At 37.8% G+C, this 22,458-nt stretch overlaps 1 protein-coding gene across 6 annotated transcripts in view; it reads left to right on the plus strand.

Moving 5' to 3' along the window:
• Positions 1–22,458, plus strand: part of TASP1 (taspase 1) — a 246,075-nt gene that overhangs the window by 66,264 nt on the left and 157,353 nt on the right. For all 6 annotated transcript variants that reach the window (XR_006271492.1, XM_043478982.1, XM_043478985.1 and 3 more), the window contains one exon: positions 14,548–14,654. Coding sequence is in view for 5 of the 6 variants with exons in the window: in XM_043478982.1 (XP_043334917.1) it covers positions 14,548–14,654 (107 nt within the window). In the remaining variant the exon portion in view is untranslated. The remainder of the gene's footprint in view (positions 1–14,547; positions 14,655–22,458) is intronic.

Below are 22,458 nucleotides of genomic sequence, written 5' to 3' on the forward strand. Positions count from 1 at the left end.
TGTTTTGGGGAGATTTTTTAAGAAAATCTTGTGGTAACATTTCTGCCTACCTCTATTATATTTTTCTAATATCTACGAATTAGAGGTTGGATCTTGTGCTTTAATCCTATGTATCCTTTTCAAAAATTACTTTTTTTTCCCCTCCTTATAAAAATCTCTGTCTTTTGCCCTATTGTCTGGGAAGTTTCTTCAATTTTTTCTTCCAAATCTTCTACTTCTAATGAATTTGTAATTTTGATTTTAATATTTTTGGGCTCAGCAGGTAAAGACTCCCAAGATGCAGGAGATGAGGGTTTGATCCTTGAGTTGGGAAGATCCCTTGGAGGAGAGCATAGATACCCACTCCAGTACTCTTGCCTGGGAAATCCCACAGCTTTACAGAGCAGCCTGGTGGGTTCTGATCCATGGATTTGTGATTAATACTTTTAAAACATGATATCCTTGTTCTTGTTTCATGAACTCAGCATTTTTGCCCTCTCTCTTGGGATATTATGGTTTAAAACTTGCTCTTATCTGCTATTTCTGCTTCCTCTGTCTTACTTTGTGTGTTTCAGACACTAATATATGTTTGCTAATTTCCTCAACTATCTAGTGACCCTCTGCAGTTCCATATTCCCGAGTGAGGCACCTACGGGCCTGTTGGCAGCTTTGTGTGAGAGGCAGGTCTGTTTGACCTCAAGAGAGGAGGCCTGGTCATTTCTCTCTGCAGTTTTTCCCTTGGGTTAGGGAGAGACATCTTCCCACCTCTGGCAGGGCGGTAGCCAGTATTTGGGTATAGAACATGGGAAGGGCCGGAGGTGTTCCTTTGCCTTCCTCAGACTTTTACGTCAAAGTCTATTTTTTCAGGTAGAGTCCCTGCCTGCTCCCAGCTGTGCTCCATGTCAGCTAAATTAGGGCCCATCTGGTTCAGTCTCTCCATGAGTTAACTTCATGTTTTCTGCAAGCACAAGGAAAGGATCTGGGCATCTCCATCTCCCTGTTCTCCTGTTTTTAGTCCTGACCTGGCTTTCAGACACACCAGGTGCCTCTATTTCAAGTTCTCTTGATGTTTCTTTGGCAGAAATTAGTTTAGTTTGGCCAAGATTCATTTGCTTTGTGATGTCCTGGCTAGTGGGCATTGGGGTTCATCTTCCTCTGCTCAGTTAGTTACTTGCTTTCTATTTTCTAAAACTATGCTGATACCATTGTTATGTTCACCCCTGGTGTCTGCCAGTCTTTCTCCCCACTTACATTTCTTTCTGGTAAATTTTTAGTAGGGCATGGGGATGAATTCATGCATTCAGTCTGCCAATTTTACTTCAGAACATTTATATAAAAACATGTTATAAAATGGTACTAGATTTTTGCAAGATGGCAAAATTATTTTTGACTGTATATTAGTATTTTATACTTGGAATAAGAAAAATATAAGGTGCCATAGTTTTTTTTTTTTTTATGACATATACCCAATCAACAGGAAATCTCTGAATAAATAAGGTGTTTGAAAGTTAAGCGATGTATTCATTTTTTTTGTTTTGGCAAAAAAGAATGATTTTGACTTACGAATTTAAAAGGAGAAGCTATACCTATTATTTAGATTAAAGAAATTTTAAATACCATCTGGTAATCAGCCATTTGTTTAATCCTCAGTAGAAATAAAATGGTATTTTATAATGGTTATGATTATATGCTGGTTAATGATAATGCTTTATACCTGATTACCTTTAGGAGGCATAATTTGTAGGTTTTTGTTCTTCAACTTTCAGAATGTCTTTCTAAGGTTTATCCTAAATTTCTTACACATTTTCACATATAATTACTTATTTCATTCCTGTATGTAGATTTGAATTTCTTTCTGGCATCATTTCCTTCAGCCTGGAATGCTAAAGCTTTTCTGGTAATGTGGTAGATGTGGTAGTGGAAAATTTTCTGTTTTCATTATCTGAAAAAAAAAAAAATCCTTAGTTTGCTTTTGGTTTGAAAAGACATTTTTTGTTGGATATAGACTTCTAGGTTGGCAGGTTTTTTTTTTCTTTTAGTACTTTCAAAAAATTGTGGCAAAATATTCATAATGTAAAATTTACTATTTTAACAGTTTTTGAGTGTATGATTCAGTAGTACTAAGTACATCCGCAGTGCTGAGGAACTGTCACCCTGTCCATTTCTGTTGTCTCCTTAACTCAGCCAGAAACTCTGTACCTAGTAAACAGTGATTACCCATGCCCCCTCTTTCCTGCCCCTGGTAACCTCTCTTCTACTTTCTTTGTCTACGAATTTGCCTATTCTAGGTCCCTTTTCTAATGGAATCACATAATACTTGTCCTGTTGTGTCTGGATTGTTTCCTTAGTATGTTTCCAAGGTTCACCTATATTGTAGCATGTATCAGGATTTCCTTCTTATAGCTGAATGATATTCCATTGTATCTTTGGACACTTAACGATGTTATTCCATTCTCTTCTGGATTCCATTGTTCCTGTTGGGAAGTCAGACGTGATTGTTACTGCTTTCCTGTGTCTTCTTGTTCTCTGACTGCTTTTAAGAACTGTTCTTTATATTTGTTTTTGCCAAATTTGCTTTTCTTTGTGCTGGTTTTGTTGTGGATCCGGTTTTTAAACAATTGCTCTCCCTCACATTCTTGCTGTCCCTCATCTGTTTCTCGGACTTCCATTTCACCTATAGTAAACATTTGACACTTTCATGTGTTATTCAAGCTTTAATTTTTTCCCCCCAGTGTTTGTTCTCTGCTTTCTGTGATAATCAAGATTCCCATAGAAACAGAACCAATATTTATCTATATATGAGATATTATAAAGAATTGGCTCATGCGGTTGTAGAAGTCAACAAGTCCCAAGATCTGCAGAATCAGACACCATGCTAGAGACCAGGAGAGTCAATGGAGTAATTTCGATCTAAGTTCAAAGGCCTGAAAACCAGGAGGTCACCTGGACTGTGTAGTTTCAGTGTGAAGGCTGGCATGCCCAAGACCAGGAACAGCTAATGTTTCGGTTCAAGTCTGAGGCAGGAAAAAGTTAATATTCTAGTTCAAAGGCAGTCAGGCAAGAAGATTTCTCTCTTACTCAAGGGAGCGTCTCTGCCTTTTTGTTCTGTTAAGACTCTGAGCTGATTAGATGAGGTCCACCAGTTTAGGGAGGGCAATCTGCTTTACTCTATCAACTTCAATGTAAATCTCATCCTCAGCAAGCATACCCTCACAGACACACCTGGAATGGTGTTTGACCAATATCTGGGCACTCTGGCTCAGTCACTCTGACAAATAAAACTAACCATCATGTTTCTTCTATTTGTGTGGTTTCTGTTGAATTGTCTCCAAGCTTGTTTATCTTTCCTCCTGCAGTATCTAATTTGATATTAATTTTTTGTTATGATTTAAAAAAGTAAGTGCAAGATGTTGTGTTTTTCAGTTTTAAAGTTTTCCTTAAAAAAAAACCAACACAGCTTTCATCTCTGTTTTGAAATTTCCCGTATCTTCACTCACTATATCCATTGTTGACATATTTATCAATTGTAATTGATAATATCATTGCTATTAATAACAATATTTTAATTGTTTGAAATCTTTGGTAATTCTGAAATCTGGGTAATCTGTGCATCAGTTTCAATTGATAGATTTTTTTTGTGACCTTGGTCACAAATTTTCCATTTAGTTGCATGTCTCAAACTTTTTTTTTTTTAATTACAACTTGAGCATGTGGATGATGCATTTTAGAAACCATGGTTTATCTTCCTTTGAATGATGTTGAACTTGTTCTAGTATGTAATTAAGTTATTTGCAGATCACCTTGGTATTGTCGCAGCCTGGGTTCAGGCTTTGTTAAAGTAAGTCTGTTTCAGTTTTGTCCTTAATTCTAGACTTGTCCCTTAGTACCAGCTTGTGGTCTTTATTCCTGAGATATGGCTTTTCTGGGGTGTACATTGGAAAGCCTCAAACTTTGTCTCTCGGACAGTGGGTATTTACTAAAACATCTGTCCACTTTTTGGCCATTATTTTCCTCAGTGAACTTTTTTTTTTTTTTAATTTGGCTGCCCCAGGTCTTAGTTGTGGCAGGTGGGCTTTTCCATTCGCACTTGCAGGGTCTTTGCTGTGGCATGCGAGATCTAGTCCCCTGACCAGGCGGCAAACCTGGGCCCCCTGCATTGGGAGTGCAGTCTTACCAGCTGGACCATCAGGGAAGTCCCTCCTCTGTGAACTTCATGGAATCTTGCATCCCGTGTGAGTGAGAGTTAAGCTCTCATTCAAGATGTGAGGGGACTTTTACATAGATTTGGGGCTTCCTTAGTGGCTCTGTTGCAGTGCAGGAGACCAGGGTTCAATCCCTGGGTCGGGAAGATCCTTAGAGAAGGGAGTGGCTACCCACTCATGTATTCTTGCCTGGAGAATTCCATGGACAGAGGAGCCTGCCGGGCTATGGTCCATGGGCTGCAAAGAGTCAGACATGACTGAGGGACTAACACACACATAGATTTTGGGCTTCCTTTTGTGGATTTCTCCTTAGCAGGATTCCTCCCTCACTTTCCAGTGACTTCAGTAGCCCCACACTCCTGCCTTTCCAACCGGTAAGACCGTAGTTTTCTACCTGAGCTTTATTTTCTGTGCATCTCACAGAGTAGGGAGTGCCTCGTGGGAAAAGCCGTTTGAATTTGGATCTTACCTATTGTGTTTCTTCTTTCAGTGGTTGAATCCTCCCCTATTTTTGTCAGCTTTTGATCACTTGCCTTCAAATAGGTGTGTTTTTTTTTTAATTAAAAAATTCTGTCCAGAGTTTATAATAATTGATCTGTGGGTTAGTCTGATATAAGCTATATGTTTTGTAAATGTGTGAAAGCCATTCAGTCATGTCTGACTCTTTGTGACCCCGTGGACTATACAGTCCATGGAATTCTCCAGGCCAGAATACTGGAGTGGGTAGCCTTTCCCTTCTCCAGGGGATCTTCCTGACCCAGGAATTGAACCCAGGTCTCTCGCATTGCAGGTGGATTCTTTACCAACTGGGCTATTAGGGAAGCCCTATAATAATAAAATAATATAAATAATTGTATCTAAACATTGTATAATTACTTTTTAAGTGCATGGCATAGGAATATATTGTTTTCTTAAATACTGGAGCATTCTCCATAAACCTGGTCTTCCTTTATACTTCCATTACCATTTGCAGTCTCCTGCCCAGTCTGATAAGCACAGTTACCTCTTTGATTTGCTTCTCTCTGTTCCAACAGAAATGTTGAAGTGTGTAGTGAAGTGAAGTTGCCCAGTCGTGTCTGACTCTTTGCGACTCCATGGGCCGTAGCCTACCACGCTCTTCCGTCCAGGGGATTTTCCAGGAAAGAGTACTGGAGTGGGTTGCCATTTCCTTCTCCAGAGGATCTTCCCGACCCTGGGATCGAACCCAGGTCTCCCACATTGTAGCCAGACACTTTACCGTCTCAGCCACCAGGGAAATCCAGAAATGTGTAGTAGTATTCTTTTTATAAGTAGATAAATGGTATCATACTGTTGTATCCTTAGTTTTTAGGCAGGTAGTATTATAATATGATTTTTAAAAATATTGTTTTGTCAGTCAGCAAGGAGTACTTTGAAATCTGTCCATGTTGATATGTATAGAGATGGATTAACTTTAAACTGCTGAGTAGCATTTTACCAATTTATTTAGTCTCTTAATTGATAAGCACTCAGGTTGTTTCTAGTTTTTTCCATTAACATTGATGATTTCATGAATGTTCTTGTACACATCACTTCATATATATATATATATATACACATATATATATGTTTATTGTGCTGAATAGTTGGAAGTAGACTTACTGACTCATACAGGATGTGCATTTACTATTTTGCCGGCGATTGCCAGATTCTTAAGTGGTTTACTGTGTACTTTTGAGGAATCTGGCTGTTTATGGTTGGTGCCTTTGATGACCACTCAGTAGCTCATACTATGACCACATCCTTTGGAGGCCTTTATGATCAGGGGCAAGTTACCTCCTAGAAACTTTTCTCATGGAGATGTTGTGATTCCTTGAAATAATGTATATTGTAAAGAATTTCTACTCCAATTTCTGGTCCATAGAAATACTCAAATGTTGACTCTTAATATCACCCTCACCATATGTTGGATATGAAGATGATCTTGGTGATGTGGTCTCAGCAGAATTGAATAGGCTTGGCTCTGTGGCATTGACTGGTATGATGATTTTAGTGACTGATCCTGCCTGGAGTTAGGTGTAACCATTAGAGCGGTGGTTTTCAGCTCTGACTGCACATCAGTCACTGGGGAGCTTTGAGACGTCCTGGCTGCACTCAGAATCAATTAAAACAGCAACTTTTAGATGGGCCCCAGGCATCTGACATTTTTAAAGTTTAAAAGGTAATTTCAGTGCATTCAGTTTCAGAATGTCTGGGATAGAATGTGTACATTCTTTTGAATTCTAGAAAGTTTATTAAGGTTGAAGTTCAAAGGGATGTAATTTTGTTTTCCTTTGGTAAAGGACAACCTTAGTTTGTGCTACAAAGTTGCTACCATCTATTCCTTAATTTTCAGCTATTTTATGCTTTGGTAGGTCCTGTGGTACATCTTTAAATTAAGTAAAGAGTAGATTAAGGACATCCTATTCTATCAGTTTAGGGGCATGATTCTGTCACAAAGAATCCTGTTTTCTTCTTTTCTATGGCTGGGTTGTGTTCTTATATTCAGTAGTTTTTCTGCCTCTGTTTAGGGTACTTTGAAAGCATATTAACATATTAACAATTCATGATATTAACATATTGCAGAGTTTTAGCATAGATATATCAACACTTAATTTCATATGGCTAGTTAATATGGCCAGTTTCAAATTTTTTATTTTGAAGTACTTATAAATTCACATGCAATCCTAAGAAATAACACAGAGAGATTCCATGTATCTTTTGCCCAGTTTCCTCCCATGGGAACATCTTGCCAAACTAATAGTATAATATCACATTCAAGGTATTGACAGTCAAGATACACAGCCTTTCATCACCACAGGGATCGCGCATGTTGCTCTTTTATAGTCTCACCCACTCACCTCCCACCTTCACCCTTTCCTTGACACCTGGCAATTACTAATCTTTCTCCATTTGTATAATTTTGTCATTTCAAGAATGTTATATAAATGGTGTTCTACAGGATATGAGTTTTTGGGAACTGGCTTTTTTATCACTTAGTATAATTTTCTTGCGATTCATCCAGGTGATTGTGCTTATCAATAGCTTGTACCATCTTAATTGCTAAACAGAGGATATACCACTGTTTTGTTTAATCCTTTATCCACTGAAAGGCATCTGGGTATTTCCAGTTCGGGGCTATTATAAATAAAAATTCATGTACATTTTTTCATAAATCTTTTTTTAAATTTTGGTAAAATACACAATGTAAAATTTACCATCTTAAACATTTTTAATGGTACATTTCAGTGGCTTTAATTATATTTACACTGTACAATTGTGACTACCATCTGTCTACAAAATGCTTTTCATCTGAAAAACTGAAACTCTGTTTTCATTAAATGCTAACTCCTCCCTCGTGTCCTTCCCCCTGGCCCTTGCCAACCAACTTTCTGAGTTCTGTCCCTATGAATTTGTCTACTCTAGGTACCTTTTATAAGTGGAATTATACATTTTTCGTTGTGTGACAGGCCTGTTTCACTTACATCATGTCCTCAAGGTTTAGCCATATTGTAGCACATGTCAGAATTTCTTTTTAAGGCTAAATAATATTCTGTTTTATGTATACACTACATTTTGTGTATCCATTTATACATTGAATGGGTTGAATCAACTTGGGTTGCGTCCAGTGTTTGGCCATTATGCATAATTGCTGCTGTGAACATAGGTGTATAAATACCTGCTTTTGATTCTTTTGGTTACCCAGAGTTGAAATTGCCAGATTATATGGTAATTCTGTTTTTAATTTTTCAAAGAACCATTGTAGTCTTTTTCACTGCAGCTCCACCATTTTTAATTCTCAGTAATAGTGTACTAGGGTTCCAATTTCTCCACAGCCTCATCAGTGCTAAGTCACACTCTTTGTGACCCCCTGCATCCCGCCAGGCTGCTCTGTCCATGGGATTCTCCAGGCCAGAATACTGGAGTGGGGTGCCATGCCTTTCTTCAGGGGATCTTCCCAATTCAGGGGTTGAACCCGTGTCTCTCTTAAATCTCCTGAATTGGCAGGTGGGTTCATTACCACTAGCACCACCTGGGAAGCCCTCAACAGCCTCATCAACCCTTGTTATTTTCTGCATTTGTTTGTTTTGTAACAGTCATCCTAATGCATATGAGGTGGTATCTCATGATTCTTATTTGCATTTGCCTAATGATTATGCTGTTGAATATTTTTTCCTGTGGTTATTGGCCATTTGTATATCTCCTTAAATGTCTGTCTCCGACAAGAGGAAAAAGCAGTAGCCTTTTAAATTCCCTGGAGGTCACTTCAGCTGGAGGGAGAGGCATTGCAACAATGGCTGTCTGTCTCTGAGTCTGTACCTCAGCCCAAAACCAGCAATCAGAGCATAGCTTCCGGTGTTTGGAGGACAGGGTCTCTATCACTCACCTGGCTCTCACAAGCTACATGCACGCTGCTGAAGGAATGGGGGCTGCCTGCCACAGGGCTGGGAGTGGGGAGCTGGTGGGGGCTACTGCACTGTGAGCTGAGATTCACCCAATTAACCACAGTTTATACCCACGGCGTCCCCTGGAAACCTTCCCCTTTAATGGACTCCAGAGTTCCATAATACTTACATTAGACAGACTCTAGCACACCAGTTGTTGTCTCAGTGCAGGGACAGATTCCTGGTGCTTCCTACTCTGCCATCTTGATTCTATCTCCAACTTATTAATTTTATATTAGACCATTCTGATTTAGGGATATTAATCTTATCTCATAACTATTTGCATATACCTTAAAATTTTTAAAAATGTCATTTATAATTTACTTTTGCATATAATATCTTTTGCCTTAAGACATTTAAAATTTTATGTGGTTTTTTATCAATGAACCATCTTTTAAAAAATATATATTTATTGAAGTATAGTTGACTTACAATGTTTCAGGTACATAGCAAGGTGATTCAGTTATACAAATACATATATATTATGTTTAAAATTATTTTCCACCATAAGTTATCACAAGGTATTGACTATAGTTCCCTATGCTATACAGTAAACCTTTATTGTTTGTTTCATATCTATTTTTTAACTCGGCTTCCCTGATAGCTCAGTTGGTAAAGAATCCGCCTGCAATGCAGGAGACCCCGGTTCAATTCCTGGGTCAGGAAGATCTGCTGGAAAAGGAATAGGGTACCCACTCCTGTATTCTTGGGCTTCCCTGTGGCTCAGCTGGTTAAGAATCTGCCTGCAATGCAGGAGACCTGAGTTTGATCCCTGAGTTGGGAAGATCTCCTGGAGAAGGGAAAGGCTACCCACATCCAGTATTTTGGCCTGGAGAATTGGGGTCACAAAGTTTCATATCTATTTTTTAATTAGAAATCTAGCATTCTATTCATACTAAATCAAACAAGTAGAATCAAAATGTCATAATTTTTTAGTTAGGCAAAAATTCATAAGTTTTCAAAAATATATATTATACATATTTATATATATGTATGCAAAAATGTTTTTACTAGATAAAGGCTTGAAAAAGAACATAAAAAAAAGATGGAGAAATTAGAGAATATAAACTAAATAAAATGGGAACACTGAATATAAAATAGAAATGAAACAAACTAGATAAAAGTAAAAGATCATCATATACTCTAGTTGTTTTTAAGCATGACTACTCATTAGAAACATCTGGACCTCTGGAGAAAAAAAGCAATACCTGAGCATTTGTATTTTTCAAAAAATTCAAATAATTCTGATATGCATCTGGATTTTAAAAAGTGATTACAGGTTTTTCTAATAATCCTAGTTCTGGTGATATAGATTTCTATTATTTTTCTGTTGACCAACCATGATTAATACAATGGTATTAAGTGAGTGGTATTAAGTGAGTAATAGTTACATAATTGCAATAGTAGAAGGTGTTTATCAGTTTTCACAATCAATAGCAAGACAAAAAATAAAAGATAGTTGCAATTGCAAGCCATAGTGGGAACATGATTAACTTAACAATATAAAATAATTACATAAGATTTGGGGGCGTCAAGCAGAGTGATGTGGTAAGTGAAGGTGCACACACGCACATGCTTTCATCCACCCAGTCAGTCTGTCTTTTGGTTGGTGCATTTAGTCTATTGACATCCAAGGTAATGATTGATCTGTGCGGTCCTGTTACCGTCTTCTTAGTTGATCTCGGTTTACTTTCTGTGGGCCTTTTCCTTCTCTTGTGTCTCCTGCCTTCCCTAGGCAGGAGCTTCTCTAGTTCCTTTAGCGTTTGTTGTAAAGCTGGTTTGGTGGTGCTGAATTCTCTTAACTTTTGCTTGTCTGGAAAGCTTTTGAATTCTCCGTCAAATCTGAAGCAGAGTCTTGCTGGGTAGAGTGTTCTTGGTTGCAGGTTCTTCCCTTTCATCATTTTAAATATATCATGCCATTCCCTTCTGGCTTGTAGAGTTTCTGTTGAGAAATCAGCTGATAGCCTGATGGGAATTCCCTTGTATGTTATTTGTCGTTTTTCCTTTGTTGCTTTTAATATTTTATCTCTGTCTTTAATTTTTGTCAGTTTGATTACTGTGTGTCTTGGTGTGTTCCTTCTTGGATTTATCCTTCCTGCGACTCTCAGCTTCTTGGACTTGGTTGACTATTTCCTTTCCCATGTTTGAAAAGTTTCCGGCTGTATGTCTTCAAATATTTTTTTAGGTCCTTTTTCTCTTCTCCCTCTGGGACCCCTATAATGCGAATGTTGGTGTGTTTAATGTTGTCCGAGAGGTCTCTTAGGCTGTCTTCATTTTTTTTCCTTCTTTTTTCTATATTTTGTTCTGCAGCAGTGATTTCCACCATTTTGTCCTCTAGGTCATTTATCCATTCATCTGCCTCAGTTATTCTGCTATTGATTCCTTCTAGTGTATTATTCATCTCTGTTTGTTTTTTAGTTCTTCTAGGTCTTTGGTAAACATTTCTTGCATCTTCTCAATCTTTGCCTCCATTCTATTTTTGAGATCCTGGATCATCTTCAATATCATTATTCTGAATTCTTTTTCTGGAAAGTTGCCTGTCTCCACTTCATTTAGTTGTTTCTCTGGGATTTTATCTTGTTCCTTCATCTGGGACATAACTTTCTGCTTTTTCATTATGGTTAACTTTCTGTAATGTTTTGTGAGGCTGTGCTTTTTCTTGCTTCTTCTCTCTGCCCTCTGATGGCTGAGACTAAGAGGCTTATGTAACCTTCTTGATGGGAGCGGCTGGTGATGGGAAAAACTGGGTCTTGCTCTGGTGGGCAGGGCCTTGCTCAGTAAAGCTTTAATCCAATTATCTGCTGATGAATGGGGTTACTCTCCCTCCCTGGTAGTTGTTTGGCCTGAGGTGACCCAGCCCTGGGGTCTACGGGTTCTATGGTAAAGTCCAAGAGGGTTTACACCAAGGGGGACCTTCCGTCCCTGTGGTGAGCCCCTGCTGACCCACACATCCACGGGAAGCCCTCCAACCCTAGCAGGTAGTTTTGGTTCAGTCTCCTTTGGGGTCACTGCTCTCCTCTGGGTCTTGGTGCATGTAAAATTTTATTTGTGCCCTCCCAAGACTGAAGTCTCTGTTTCCCTCAGTTCTCTGGAAGGCTAATAATCAAAATCCTGCTGGCCCTCAAGGTCAGATTCCCCGGGGATTCTCAGTCCCTTTGTTGGATCCCCAGGCTGGGAAGCCTGACATGGGGTTCAGAACCTTCACCTTAGTGCGACAGCTTCTTTGGTGTTATTGTTCTCCAGTCTGTGGATCACCCATCCAGTGGGTATTGGATTTGATTTTATCGTGATTGCACCCCTCCTACCATCTCGCTATGGCTTCTTCTTTGTCTTTTTTATTTGGGGTATCTTTTTTGGTGGGTTCCAGCATCCTCCTGTTGTTCAATAGCTAGTTGCAATTTTGGTGCTCTTGCAGGAGGAGATATGTGTTTGTCCTTCTACTGCATCATCTTGAACCAGAAGCCCATCAATGAACCACCTTTTTGATGGATTCTGGCTTTGATCACATTCAATGTAAAATACTCCAAAGTTAAAAACAATAAAATTAAAGTCTTTCTCAAAAAGACTGATATAAAAAGACTGATATTTATGTCTCATGTGTGATGGTTTAATCTTTTTGGACTTCTTTGTTTAAATTTTATATGTTTAAATTGTTATTGTATGATTTCAGTTTTGTGTGTAGTGTGAGGTAAGAATTTACTTGTACTTTTTTCCCCAAATAAGTAACATATTGTGCCAAGAAAGTTTACTGAATAACATGTAGGTTTCCAACTGGTATGAAATATCAGTGTTATTCTCTAATTCTCTTAGAATATACATGAGTGTATTTGTAAATTTATTGGTCAGTTCCATTACCCTTTTTTGGGGGGGAGGGGGATCCATTACTACAGTATTGTTCTTAGACTTTGTTCTGAGGGCAGCTCTGGTTCCTTTTCCACCTAATTTTCCTAAGATTTGTTTTTCCTTATTTAACATTTTCTTGTTTAATCTTAAAAGTGATATGTTAGAAGATCTTTGTTATTTTTCCACTGTTATTTTGATTAATTTACATCAATTTGGGGGAAATTAATAAGTACTTAAAAGTACCATGAAACTTTAATCATTGTATTATTAGTCAATTTTCATTTATATTTGCCATATACCCTTTCCTTTGCATGTAATTCCCTACCCGTCTCCTTACCTTTTTGTGTCTTTGAGCTTTCACTTTGTATTATTTTGTCTGTTACTGAAGCCTACCCTTTAGTGTTTTCATTAGCATAGGGTCTGGCCAGTGGTGAATTTGTTCATTCTTGTTCACCTGAAGCTGTTTTTATTTCACTTTAGTTTTTGGAAGTGAATTTTATTGGATATGCGGCTCTGGATGAGCAGGTATTTCAGCGCATTGAGGAGAACCATGTTGCCTAAATGCGCTTGGTCTTGGGTTAGAGGGTAGGGGTAGGTTTGTTTGGTTCTAGCCTAGCCTTCCTGTGGGGAAGCCTTCCTTTGGATTGAACGTATGGCTGTCCTTCATGTTGTGGAATCAAATTCAACTGCTCTACTGTTATCCAATGCTCACAGTGCAATAATAATAGCTTTAGCCCTTAGTTTAGCCCCAGAAAAGCTTGATATTTTTAATGTTTTTTTTTTTAATGCTTTTAAGGTGGTAATTTTCATGTTTTATCCAGTACTTTTGATAATATTTGGTGGGAGAAATTCTTTTAATATTTAGTCTTCTATTATTAGAAAACTGTATTCTTTCCAGTGTTATATTCCAGTTTGTAATTCTCTCATCAGCTCAATCTAATTGTTTAAATCTGTATTAAATTTTAAAATTCCCATTATTGTATTTTTTTTTAAGAAGTTCTATTTGATTCTTCTTCAAGTCTGTCTGGACATTTTATCACCTATTGTTCCTTAGTTATACATTCAATATCTTCTTATGTCTATGAGCCTAAACATATTTTATATTCTGTGTATTATTGATCATTTCAGTATGTGAAGTTTTTGCAGGTTGGATTACACTTTCTAATGTTTGGCTGATTTTTATTTTTCATTTGGGGTGATTTATTTCTCATTCGTTTTATGAATTTTTTTTTTAAACTATGGGCTCATGTTAATTGGAACATGGAAATTCTTTGAGGAAAAATGCAGGTTTTTCCAGCGAGTATTTGCATTTGTGTTTAATGAGTCTTTGAAGCATTATCTCACCAAGATTATTTGTTTTGTTTTGTTTTTTTATTTGTTTTTTCCAGGGCACATAAGTAATATGGATTCTCCTGATTCTGTCTGAATTCTAAAATATTTTTTATATTTTAATGTTATCTATATCTGTATTTTTTCCTTATAATTCCAGTTGTTCTTCTCTAAGAAGAAGGCCGTGCCCCACCCTGTGTGCATGTGTGCTTGCGCGTGCACACACACACACACACACACACACACGCACAATAGATCTCCCTATCCTGAACCGGCCAAGTGTACCATGACTTTCTTCTCATATATTTATAGCCAAGTCAGCTCACAGGTTTCCTAATTCCTTGTGTACTGTTGTGCTTTCCAGTTTTTCCTTCATTAGGTGTATCGCCCTTTGGGCTCCCCCTTCTTATATGGATGATCTGTGATATGTTTTCTCCTCTGCATTGTCCCAGTGTCTTTTATCTCTTATGCACAGAGCCCTTCAAAATCAGAGCTGGCTGTGGCGTGCATTAGCAGACACTGCTGGAGAGCGTCTACCTTCAGAACTCACTTTTCTCTCTGGATTTGACCTTTTTCTTAATCTTAGGTTACTTTTTTTATTCTCCTCTCACCTTAGTGTACCTTGAGAAGACTTACAAAACCCTTTATCCAGCATTCTTAAGGATTTTGTCTGGAGAAGGCTCTTCGGGATACCTTGTCTACCCCACTGCCCTAATATTTTTCAAATGTTATTTTTAATGTTTCTTTTATAGGATTCAGTTTAGCTGCTTTTAAAAGAAACAAGAGGAAACTAGAGCTGGCAGAAAGGGTGGAAACAGATTTCATTCAACTAAAGAAAAGAAGACAATCAAGTGAAAAGGTCAGGAGGTGTTTAAAATATTAATAATTAATGTATCATAGTGATATATTTAGTTTGCATTTAGATATATAAGTTTCAGAATAGTATGACCCGGTAGAAATATAATGCATGCCACATATGTACTTTTCAAGTTTTCCATCGCTACATTTAAAAAAGTAAAAATAAACAGGTAAAATTAATTTTAATATTTATTTTATTTAAACCAGTGAACCCAAAAATCCCTTTAAATATGTAACCAATGAGACAATTATTAGCAAGCTATTCTATTTTCTTTTTTTGGTATTGTCTTCAAAAGCAGTGTGTATTTCACACTTAACAGCACGTCTCAATTATGACACCAAATTTTCATTGGAAATATTTGATCTGTATTTAATATCATAAAATTAATAGTTGATAAGGTAGGTTTACATAGCAGATTACATTACAATCATACTTAAAACTTTCCAATAATTGACTTGAAAATCTGTTCTAAAATTAAAGTTAATTGAAATGTAATAAAATTAAAAATGTGACTTCTTATTTGTCCTCACCATATCTTTAAGCACTCAGTAGCTCTGTGTGGCTCATGACCCCTGTTTTGGCCATTGCAGCTCTAGGTGAAAATGGCTGTTCAGGGGATGGAGTGTTATAGGGAAATGTATGTATTAGATTCATGTAGGTTTCTTTGCATATTCTAATTGCATGTCTGTTTCTTGTTCTTAAACATTCTTTGTTTGCATTTCACGCATTTGTGTGCCATTATGAGTCCATGTGTGGCATTTATTAGGTGTTGTAGGGAATAGAAACAAGTTAAAAACTATAAGTCTTGTTCAACCTATGGCTTCAAGGTCAGATAGCACCAAGATCATGACGGAATTCTCATGTCACATCATCATTTGATATAACTTGGAATCTCAGTATTCTTTTTTGATTAGCCCTTCTATAATTGCTTAGATACTGACTTACACTTTCTGTCATAGCTATGTGTGGTTTACTCATACTAAATGCATACTAAATCGTCTCTCGTAGTGAGAGATATGTTTTACCAAGTTCTTTCAGGCTGCTATGTGGAGGACGGGGGAGGCCAGAATTGAAGTGCAGAGACTAGTTACACAGTTTTTACAGTTGGGAGATGATGGCAGCTTGGACCATGGATGATGGAGATGGAGAAGGAGAGAAGTGACTACATCCAGGATATATTCTAAGGGTTCCTACAAAGGGCAGCAATTACCGGTGTCTGAAAGGTTGGTGAGATAGAGAGCGGAGTTGTAGGTTTTAGTTTTAGTCATTGGGTGTTGACATTTCTTAAGGTGAGGGGAGTTAGAGAAAGTGTGATTTCATGGTGATAGAGGTGGGAAGTGGAGGAAAAGAACTTGCTTGGTCCATATTCCCTTAACAGACTCAGATTAACCAATACTTTTTATTTTCACCACAAAACATATTATTGGATGCCAAAGTGCCCTAAGCCCTCGAAGCTAATAGACCCCTTGTAGTCTGTACTGTTCCTCTACCCTTTTCAGCTGAATTTTGTGCCACCAGGAGTCTCATTATGCTCTTGTTTTCTACTGCTGTAATTACATAGTTCTTCATGTCTCCTGTAAACTGATGAATATTGAGCTTAAAAAGAGAGTTGTCTGCTTGAGAATTGAAAGGGTTGTTTGTTTGAAAACTAACTTGAAAAAGCAGAGTGGGTCTGTAAAAATAGAATTATTTTTGCCATAGAATTAAGTTGGGGCAAGTCAGTTATAAAAGATTGAGAAAAATCATAAAAATCTAGATGCTTTCTGTATTCAGAGTGTGTTGTTAATGTCTTTATATTCTTGTTCTATTTTAGATAAAATTTGAAATCATAGGACAATCCAGCGTGTTATAGAAAGATGATATGGAACATTTATATGTGGGCTCACATTCAGAGAAAAGGCTTTGGTCTTATATAAAAAGATTGGCTAGTGAATGAATGAATTGGTTTTATGTTTTAATTAAGAAAAGGCATATTTACAATATGTGTCCTTTTTTATGATTCTCTACTTCACCCAGAGGATAATCAATTTTTGAAAAATTTAAATGACCACTCATCAACCTAGTTAAGAGGATTTCCAATGAAAAGCTTGATGTGGCAGCAGGAGACATTGACTGTGGAGTTGGTTATGTGCATCTAAAGCTTAGGGGTAGGTCAGGAGGGCGTTTCTCATTTGGAAATTATTGGCATCAAAAGGAATATAAATCCATGTGGCCAGATGAGCTGACTGAGGAGTGAGTGAAATTAGAGGTCTGAAAACTGGCCCCCATGTCTATGTTGGGAGGAGGAGAAACCAATGAATGAAAAAGATGGAGCAGCCAGCAGGGTAGAGGGGCCCCCAGGAGAGTGGCTAGGAAGCAGACAGCAACTCAGAGCCAGTCGTCACCGGGTCAGAAGCTGCTGAGAAAACAGGAGATGGGCGGAACCGGGCCACTGAACTCAGGACCTGGTGACTGCGGACCCGGGTGAGGACGGTCTCCCTGACGCGGAGGATTATAGACCTGCTGCGGCGGCTCTATGGGGAAAGACCCGGGTGAGGACGGTCTCCCTGACGCGGAGGACCGTAGACCTGCTGCGGAGGCTCCATGGGGGAAGACCCGGGTGAGGACGGTCTCCCTGACGCGGAGGACCGTAGACCTGCTGCAGAGGCTCCATCAGGAGGACGTGGTCAAGATAATGCTTTATTTTTTTTTTTTTAAGATAATGCTTTAAAGAAGTTTTGCTGTGGGGTTGGAAGCGGGGTCAAGACACCTTACTGGTTTCAGTGACCTTCTGTGAATTCAGTTGAGTAATTTCACCTATGAAGTCTCAGTTGGCTTATTTTTAAAATAGAAAATAGTGATATTCTCCTTTGTGGCTGTTAGAAGAGACAGCAGTGTTAAGAGATGATCACGTGCTTGGTGACTGTCACTGACAGAGGCCGCATCATCTTTGCCTTTGCCATTGTTTGCCTTCGTCTCTAATGTCGCTCAGCCTGAAAAGAAAGAAAACTGCTCCGCCAGGTGGAGTCTTGCAGTGGAGAAGGGGAGGGCGGTAAGGGATGCTGGCCGTAGTGGGTACAGAGCTGGAGTTCAGGCATGCTTCAAATGGCGTAGTTTAGACACCTGAAATGACAGGAAAATGTTTTTAGTATTCAGAATGTTTGAACTTTAATGTGTAAAAAGCACTGGGTTTTGACATTGACGTACAAAAATGACTCTGACTGAGTTTCTGTCTTTAGGGAAGGGTGCTGGCCACAGGTTTTGTCTTACAGATGTTTGCTACATAACCTTGGCAGAGGTGATAAAAATGCTCCCAGAAAGAACAGGCTACCAGATAAGGAGCCAGTGGAGCAGAAAATTATAATTTTTGAGAGGAAGTACAGCAACTTTTTAGAGATGTTGTGATGGGCAAGGGCAGATAGCTGTTTTCTGAATCAACCTGTGTTTAGTTTATTACTCCCTGTCCTGTGTGTACAGTTTCCACATAGTTTTGGTTAGCCAGCGTTGACTAAGGCCCAGTACTACTGTGTGTTGTGGCTACATAAAAGAAGCTGTGAGTTGGGTATACAAACATAATGAAAAGAATAGAGTTTTTGGTAACTTTCCTAATGTTCACTTTCTTGGTTATTCAGTGTTGGAGGACATAAATAGTGTCTTGAAAGGAGTATACAGTAGAGTAAATATTTTTAAGCCTGATAATAAAGGAAATAAATTTGGAGATTTTTGTTGCATTGATATTTCTCTTTTTTCTTAAAAATGTAACCGATTGTCCAGACTTTGTCACAGTACTAATTTTGTTGTTCAGTCAGTCGTGTCTGATTCTTTGTGACCCCATGGACAGTACTAATAGAAATCAGAGGTAAAGCAAGAAGAAGATTTCATCAGCTTGCTACCTCAATCAGAGTATTTTTATTTTTCTTAGTCTCTGACCATCTACACTTACATTTGACTTAGTTTAAAATAAGAATGGTTAATCAATGGGATGCTTTTGACTGCAAAAAACAGAAAACCTGATGGTGACTTAGGAAATGCATATTTGTCCCCCTGCTCCCTGGTATATAAAAAAATTGGAAGTGGGTGGGTTGCAAACTTTTGTGAGCTCAGGCTTCTAGTGATGCTGGAGCCAACATATCTGGGGTTTCTCTTGGGCCTTTTCTCTCACGCCTTTTGCCTTATAGGTAGAATATGGTTTCTATAATTTGAGGTGTCACGTCTGCATTGAAGGTGAGAAAGTGAGACCATGGAGGGTGGGGAAGGGGAGACTAGTGCCAGATGTGTCTCTCACCTTTCTATCTGGGATGTGAAGGTTTTCCAGGCTTTCTCTCAATGGAGTCCCCTTTAGTTATTTCTTTTGGTCACATGGCTATTCCCAGCTGCAAAAGAGCCTAGAAAATTGAGTGGATTTTCCTAATTACTATCTCTCAACTCATGACTTGTCTTCCCAACAGAATAGTTCTTTCCTTGTTAAGGAAGGGGAGGAGAGTGGTTACTAGGTAGGTGGTTTATAGTGCATAGTGTGAATGGGGAACTTATTTTTGTCATCTTTCTCCCCACAATTAATATGTCCCTTGTTGCTGCAAACCAATACCGGCGTAAGCAGCTAATCCACCCATAAATCAAATAAAACCCATTTCTCTTTCAGAATACATGGGTTTAAGATATTAAAAAATCAGGAATAAATTCTGAGTAATTGTCCATTCTTAATAGTTGGTTTCTCTGTTTCATCCATGTTTTTTTGTGTGTGACTTAGCAGGGAAAACATGCTGGAGAAGGAAAAGGTTATTATTTACCTGTAGTTCTGTGTAATATAAAGGTAGCAGTTGTCTGCTCTCTGTTCCACTCCCTTCTCTGGGTAGACCCAGCTGTTCTGGATTTTCTTTTACCTCCTCCTTTCCCTTGCAGTGTATACAGGCAGTCCACACTTTGCATGGTAGTGCTGGACCATGAAAATGACCATGCAAACCGAAATCGTGCAAAGGAATCTTAATGGCAAAAGTTACACTTATTCCATGACCTTTAAACATTTTTGTTAAAACATTAAAAATTCTTTTATTGTTGGTTATAAATGCATAGAGAAACAAGCAAAAAATTAAAATGAATATTTATTTAGTACAGTAATTTAAAACATCGGAATTAGTGTTTTGTTTTTTCTTTATAAAAAATCCCTTATCAAGAGTAGTTTGAACAGTGCTTGCCTTCCTGTCATATAACTTACAGGGTGGAGTGAGTATCTGATTATGTCATGGTGAATTGTTAAACTCCCTTTGAATTTTGGATCTGCTTTCACCATTTTATCTTTTGCTGTTTCCATGTTATAGTGATCTCTCAGTTCCTTTAATGTCAAATTTTTTGCAAGCGTGACTTCCTCTGCGACATCTTCATCCTTTTTGTCACAACTACATTCCTTATTTATATTGACCGATTTGTCTTCACTGAATTCCTCTGACTGTAGATCTAAAGTCTCTTGAATGGTGACAGTGCCAAAAATTCTCACAGTCAACTATTTCTTCTGTAACTTCCATTTAATTTTTATTGGAATTTCACTTCCAGCATTATCACTGCTTCTTTGCTTCACTTTCATCTTAGTTGCATAGTGTCCTTTTTAGATTGTCAATTTAAAAAAAATGGCATGTGGATTCATCACTGGGAGACAAGGAGGCAGCACAGCTACACACTTGGGTGTCTATCAGTGACAGACTTTGAAAAAAATGACATGATTGGTTACTGATAATGATGGACGTCCATCATTATGATGGACATAGTGATCTTTGAACTGAAGAGCCAGTAGTGAAGTTTATACTGTATGCAATTACTCACAGTTACTGTACCATGTAATTGAAATTTGAATCATGTTGTTGAATGACTGATATTATTTAGCTGAGCTGTGGTAGCACATTTGTCTGTGTTGAAACCAGAACTTTTGGTCCCGTGGGGTTTCCTTCAGTCTGAGTCCTGCTGCTCAGGTACTCATGAAGTAGTTTAGTGTGCTCCTCTGTCCTTTGTGACTTCCACATGCTGGCGTCTGCATTCTCCCCTGGCCAAGTTGCCTTGGACTCATTGTTGTTAGAATGTGTATCCATGATTCTTGTGGTGTATGTGATGAAGTGATGATATGTTTTAAGTTTATCTTTTGTTTTGATACAAAAAGTAAAAGGTAGTTGTGTTAGCATCAATATTAGCATTTTTGAAAAAGGAAACTTTCTTTTGGAATGAAGTGCTTAACTCATCGGCCAATAGCAGCTCTTAGCTGGAGCTACGGGACTGACTGAATTGTTACATAAGGGAAAGACGTGTTACCAAGAGGAGAGATCCATAGGTTTGGAAGACAAATAGATTCAATGCACAGGATAGTCTAGATTTCATAAATATCAGTTTCAAACAGCTAGCCCTGGATGTTACTAGAAGGGGTTCTTTCATTCTTAGAGTATTAAGAGAGGTTGGGGGTATTGTTTGATCTCAACATTTTTGATGTTTCAAGCCTTTTTTCTCCTTCATTTTTCACAAGCATATTGTCGAAATAGTTTCCATGTCTTTTCCTTTAATAACAGATTTTACAGTTGAATGTACATGGAATTCTTTGCCTCCTCCCTTCACTTTTACAAATAATTTTTCAATTAATTTCATAGATTTTTAGGTAAAGCAGTACTTGTATAGGGTGGGGAAATGAAAGAAAACCAGGCCTTTCCCATTATGTGAGTATCTTTCATTCTTCAGTTTCTAATGAATGAGTTTAGAAAGGCTTGAATGCTTTTGTACAATGTTGTGTGTTCAAAACCACTCTAAAGAGATGCTACAACTTTTAATTTTGTGTTCTTTAGCCACCACATAGGGACATCAAATTGGCCACATGTTTCAGAAAGGAAATGTTGGGCCTTGCTTTGTGTGCTTCATATAAATATATTCTATTCTTTTGAAGTATATTGTGGGTAACATTTCTCCCTTTTATCCACCATCTTGAAATTATTATGTAAACGCTTAACTGTATCATACTAAATCACTGTATTTTTTGGGTGAGAGGTAGGTTAAGATCAAAGAAAATAAGTGCATGAAAAACAACATATTTTCTTCAGATTGGTCTATTTGTACTTGTGTACATGTCTGTGTATTATGTGTGCAGGGAAGGAGTAATTAGTCTTTTACAGATATTTGCTTGATCTGGAGTCCTATGGTGTCTCTCAAGAAGGCAGTTAATGCATAGATATGTGAGTAAACAGAAGCAAGAAACTCCTTTGCCTTCTCTTACATAAAGAAGTAAAATATAGACTTCATGTATTTAATTTTTTCTATAAACCTATAAATTCACCCTGTGGAGTGATTATCTTCCATTTGAAATTATTTCTTTGAATTGTAAGTAACATTTTAAAATTTTTATTTTCCTGCCCTAAGATTATCTTGATTACTGATTAAGCCTGTAGGACTTACATGTAAATCAGAAAGTAGGTCAGTAACTTAATTCCTTGTGTTACTAGATTACTCCCACCTCATGCATTGATGTAGGTTATACAGTCTGATGAGCAGTATTCCTTTGCAATGTAAATTGATGGACCTTCTTTAAATGTTTATGGTTTATAGCAGTTTATGCCAGTTCATCAATTATCCACATCCAGAACTTTCAACCCTTGATAGCTGGGCAATATTTCAGAAAAAGTTTCTAAGTTCTCATATAAAGATTCAATACCTAGTAGGTTGGATTTCTTCCCAAGTCTTCCTTAAACCCTCATGAAACTATGCCTTAAATTTACACTGAGTTTTAAAATTATAAGTGAGATTAGTGAGGCAAGAAATCAGTGTTAACAGACCTTAACTGCTGTTTTTATTTTGTAAG

The sequence above is a fragment of the Cervus canadensis genome, chromosome 10, assembly GCF_019320065.1.
Source record: "Cervus canadensis isolate Bull #8, Minnesota chromosome 10, ASM1932006v1, whole genome shotgun sequence".
NCBI classification, from domain to species: domain Eukaryota; kingdom Metazoa; phylum Chordata; class Mammalia; order Artiodactyla; family Cervidae; genus Cervus; species Cervus canadensis.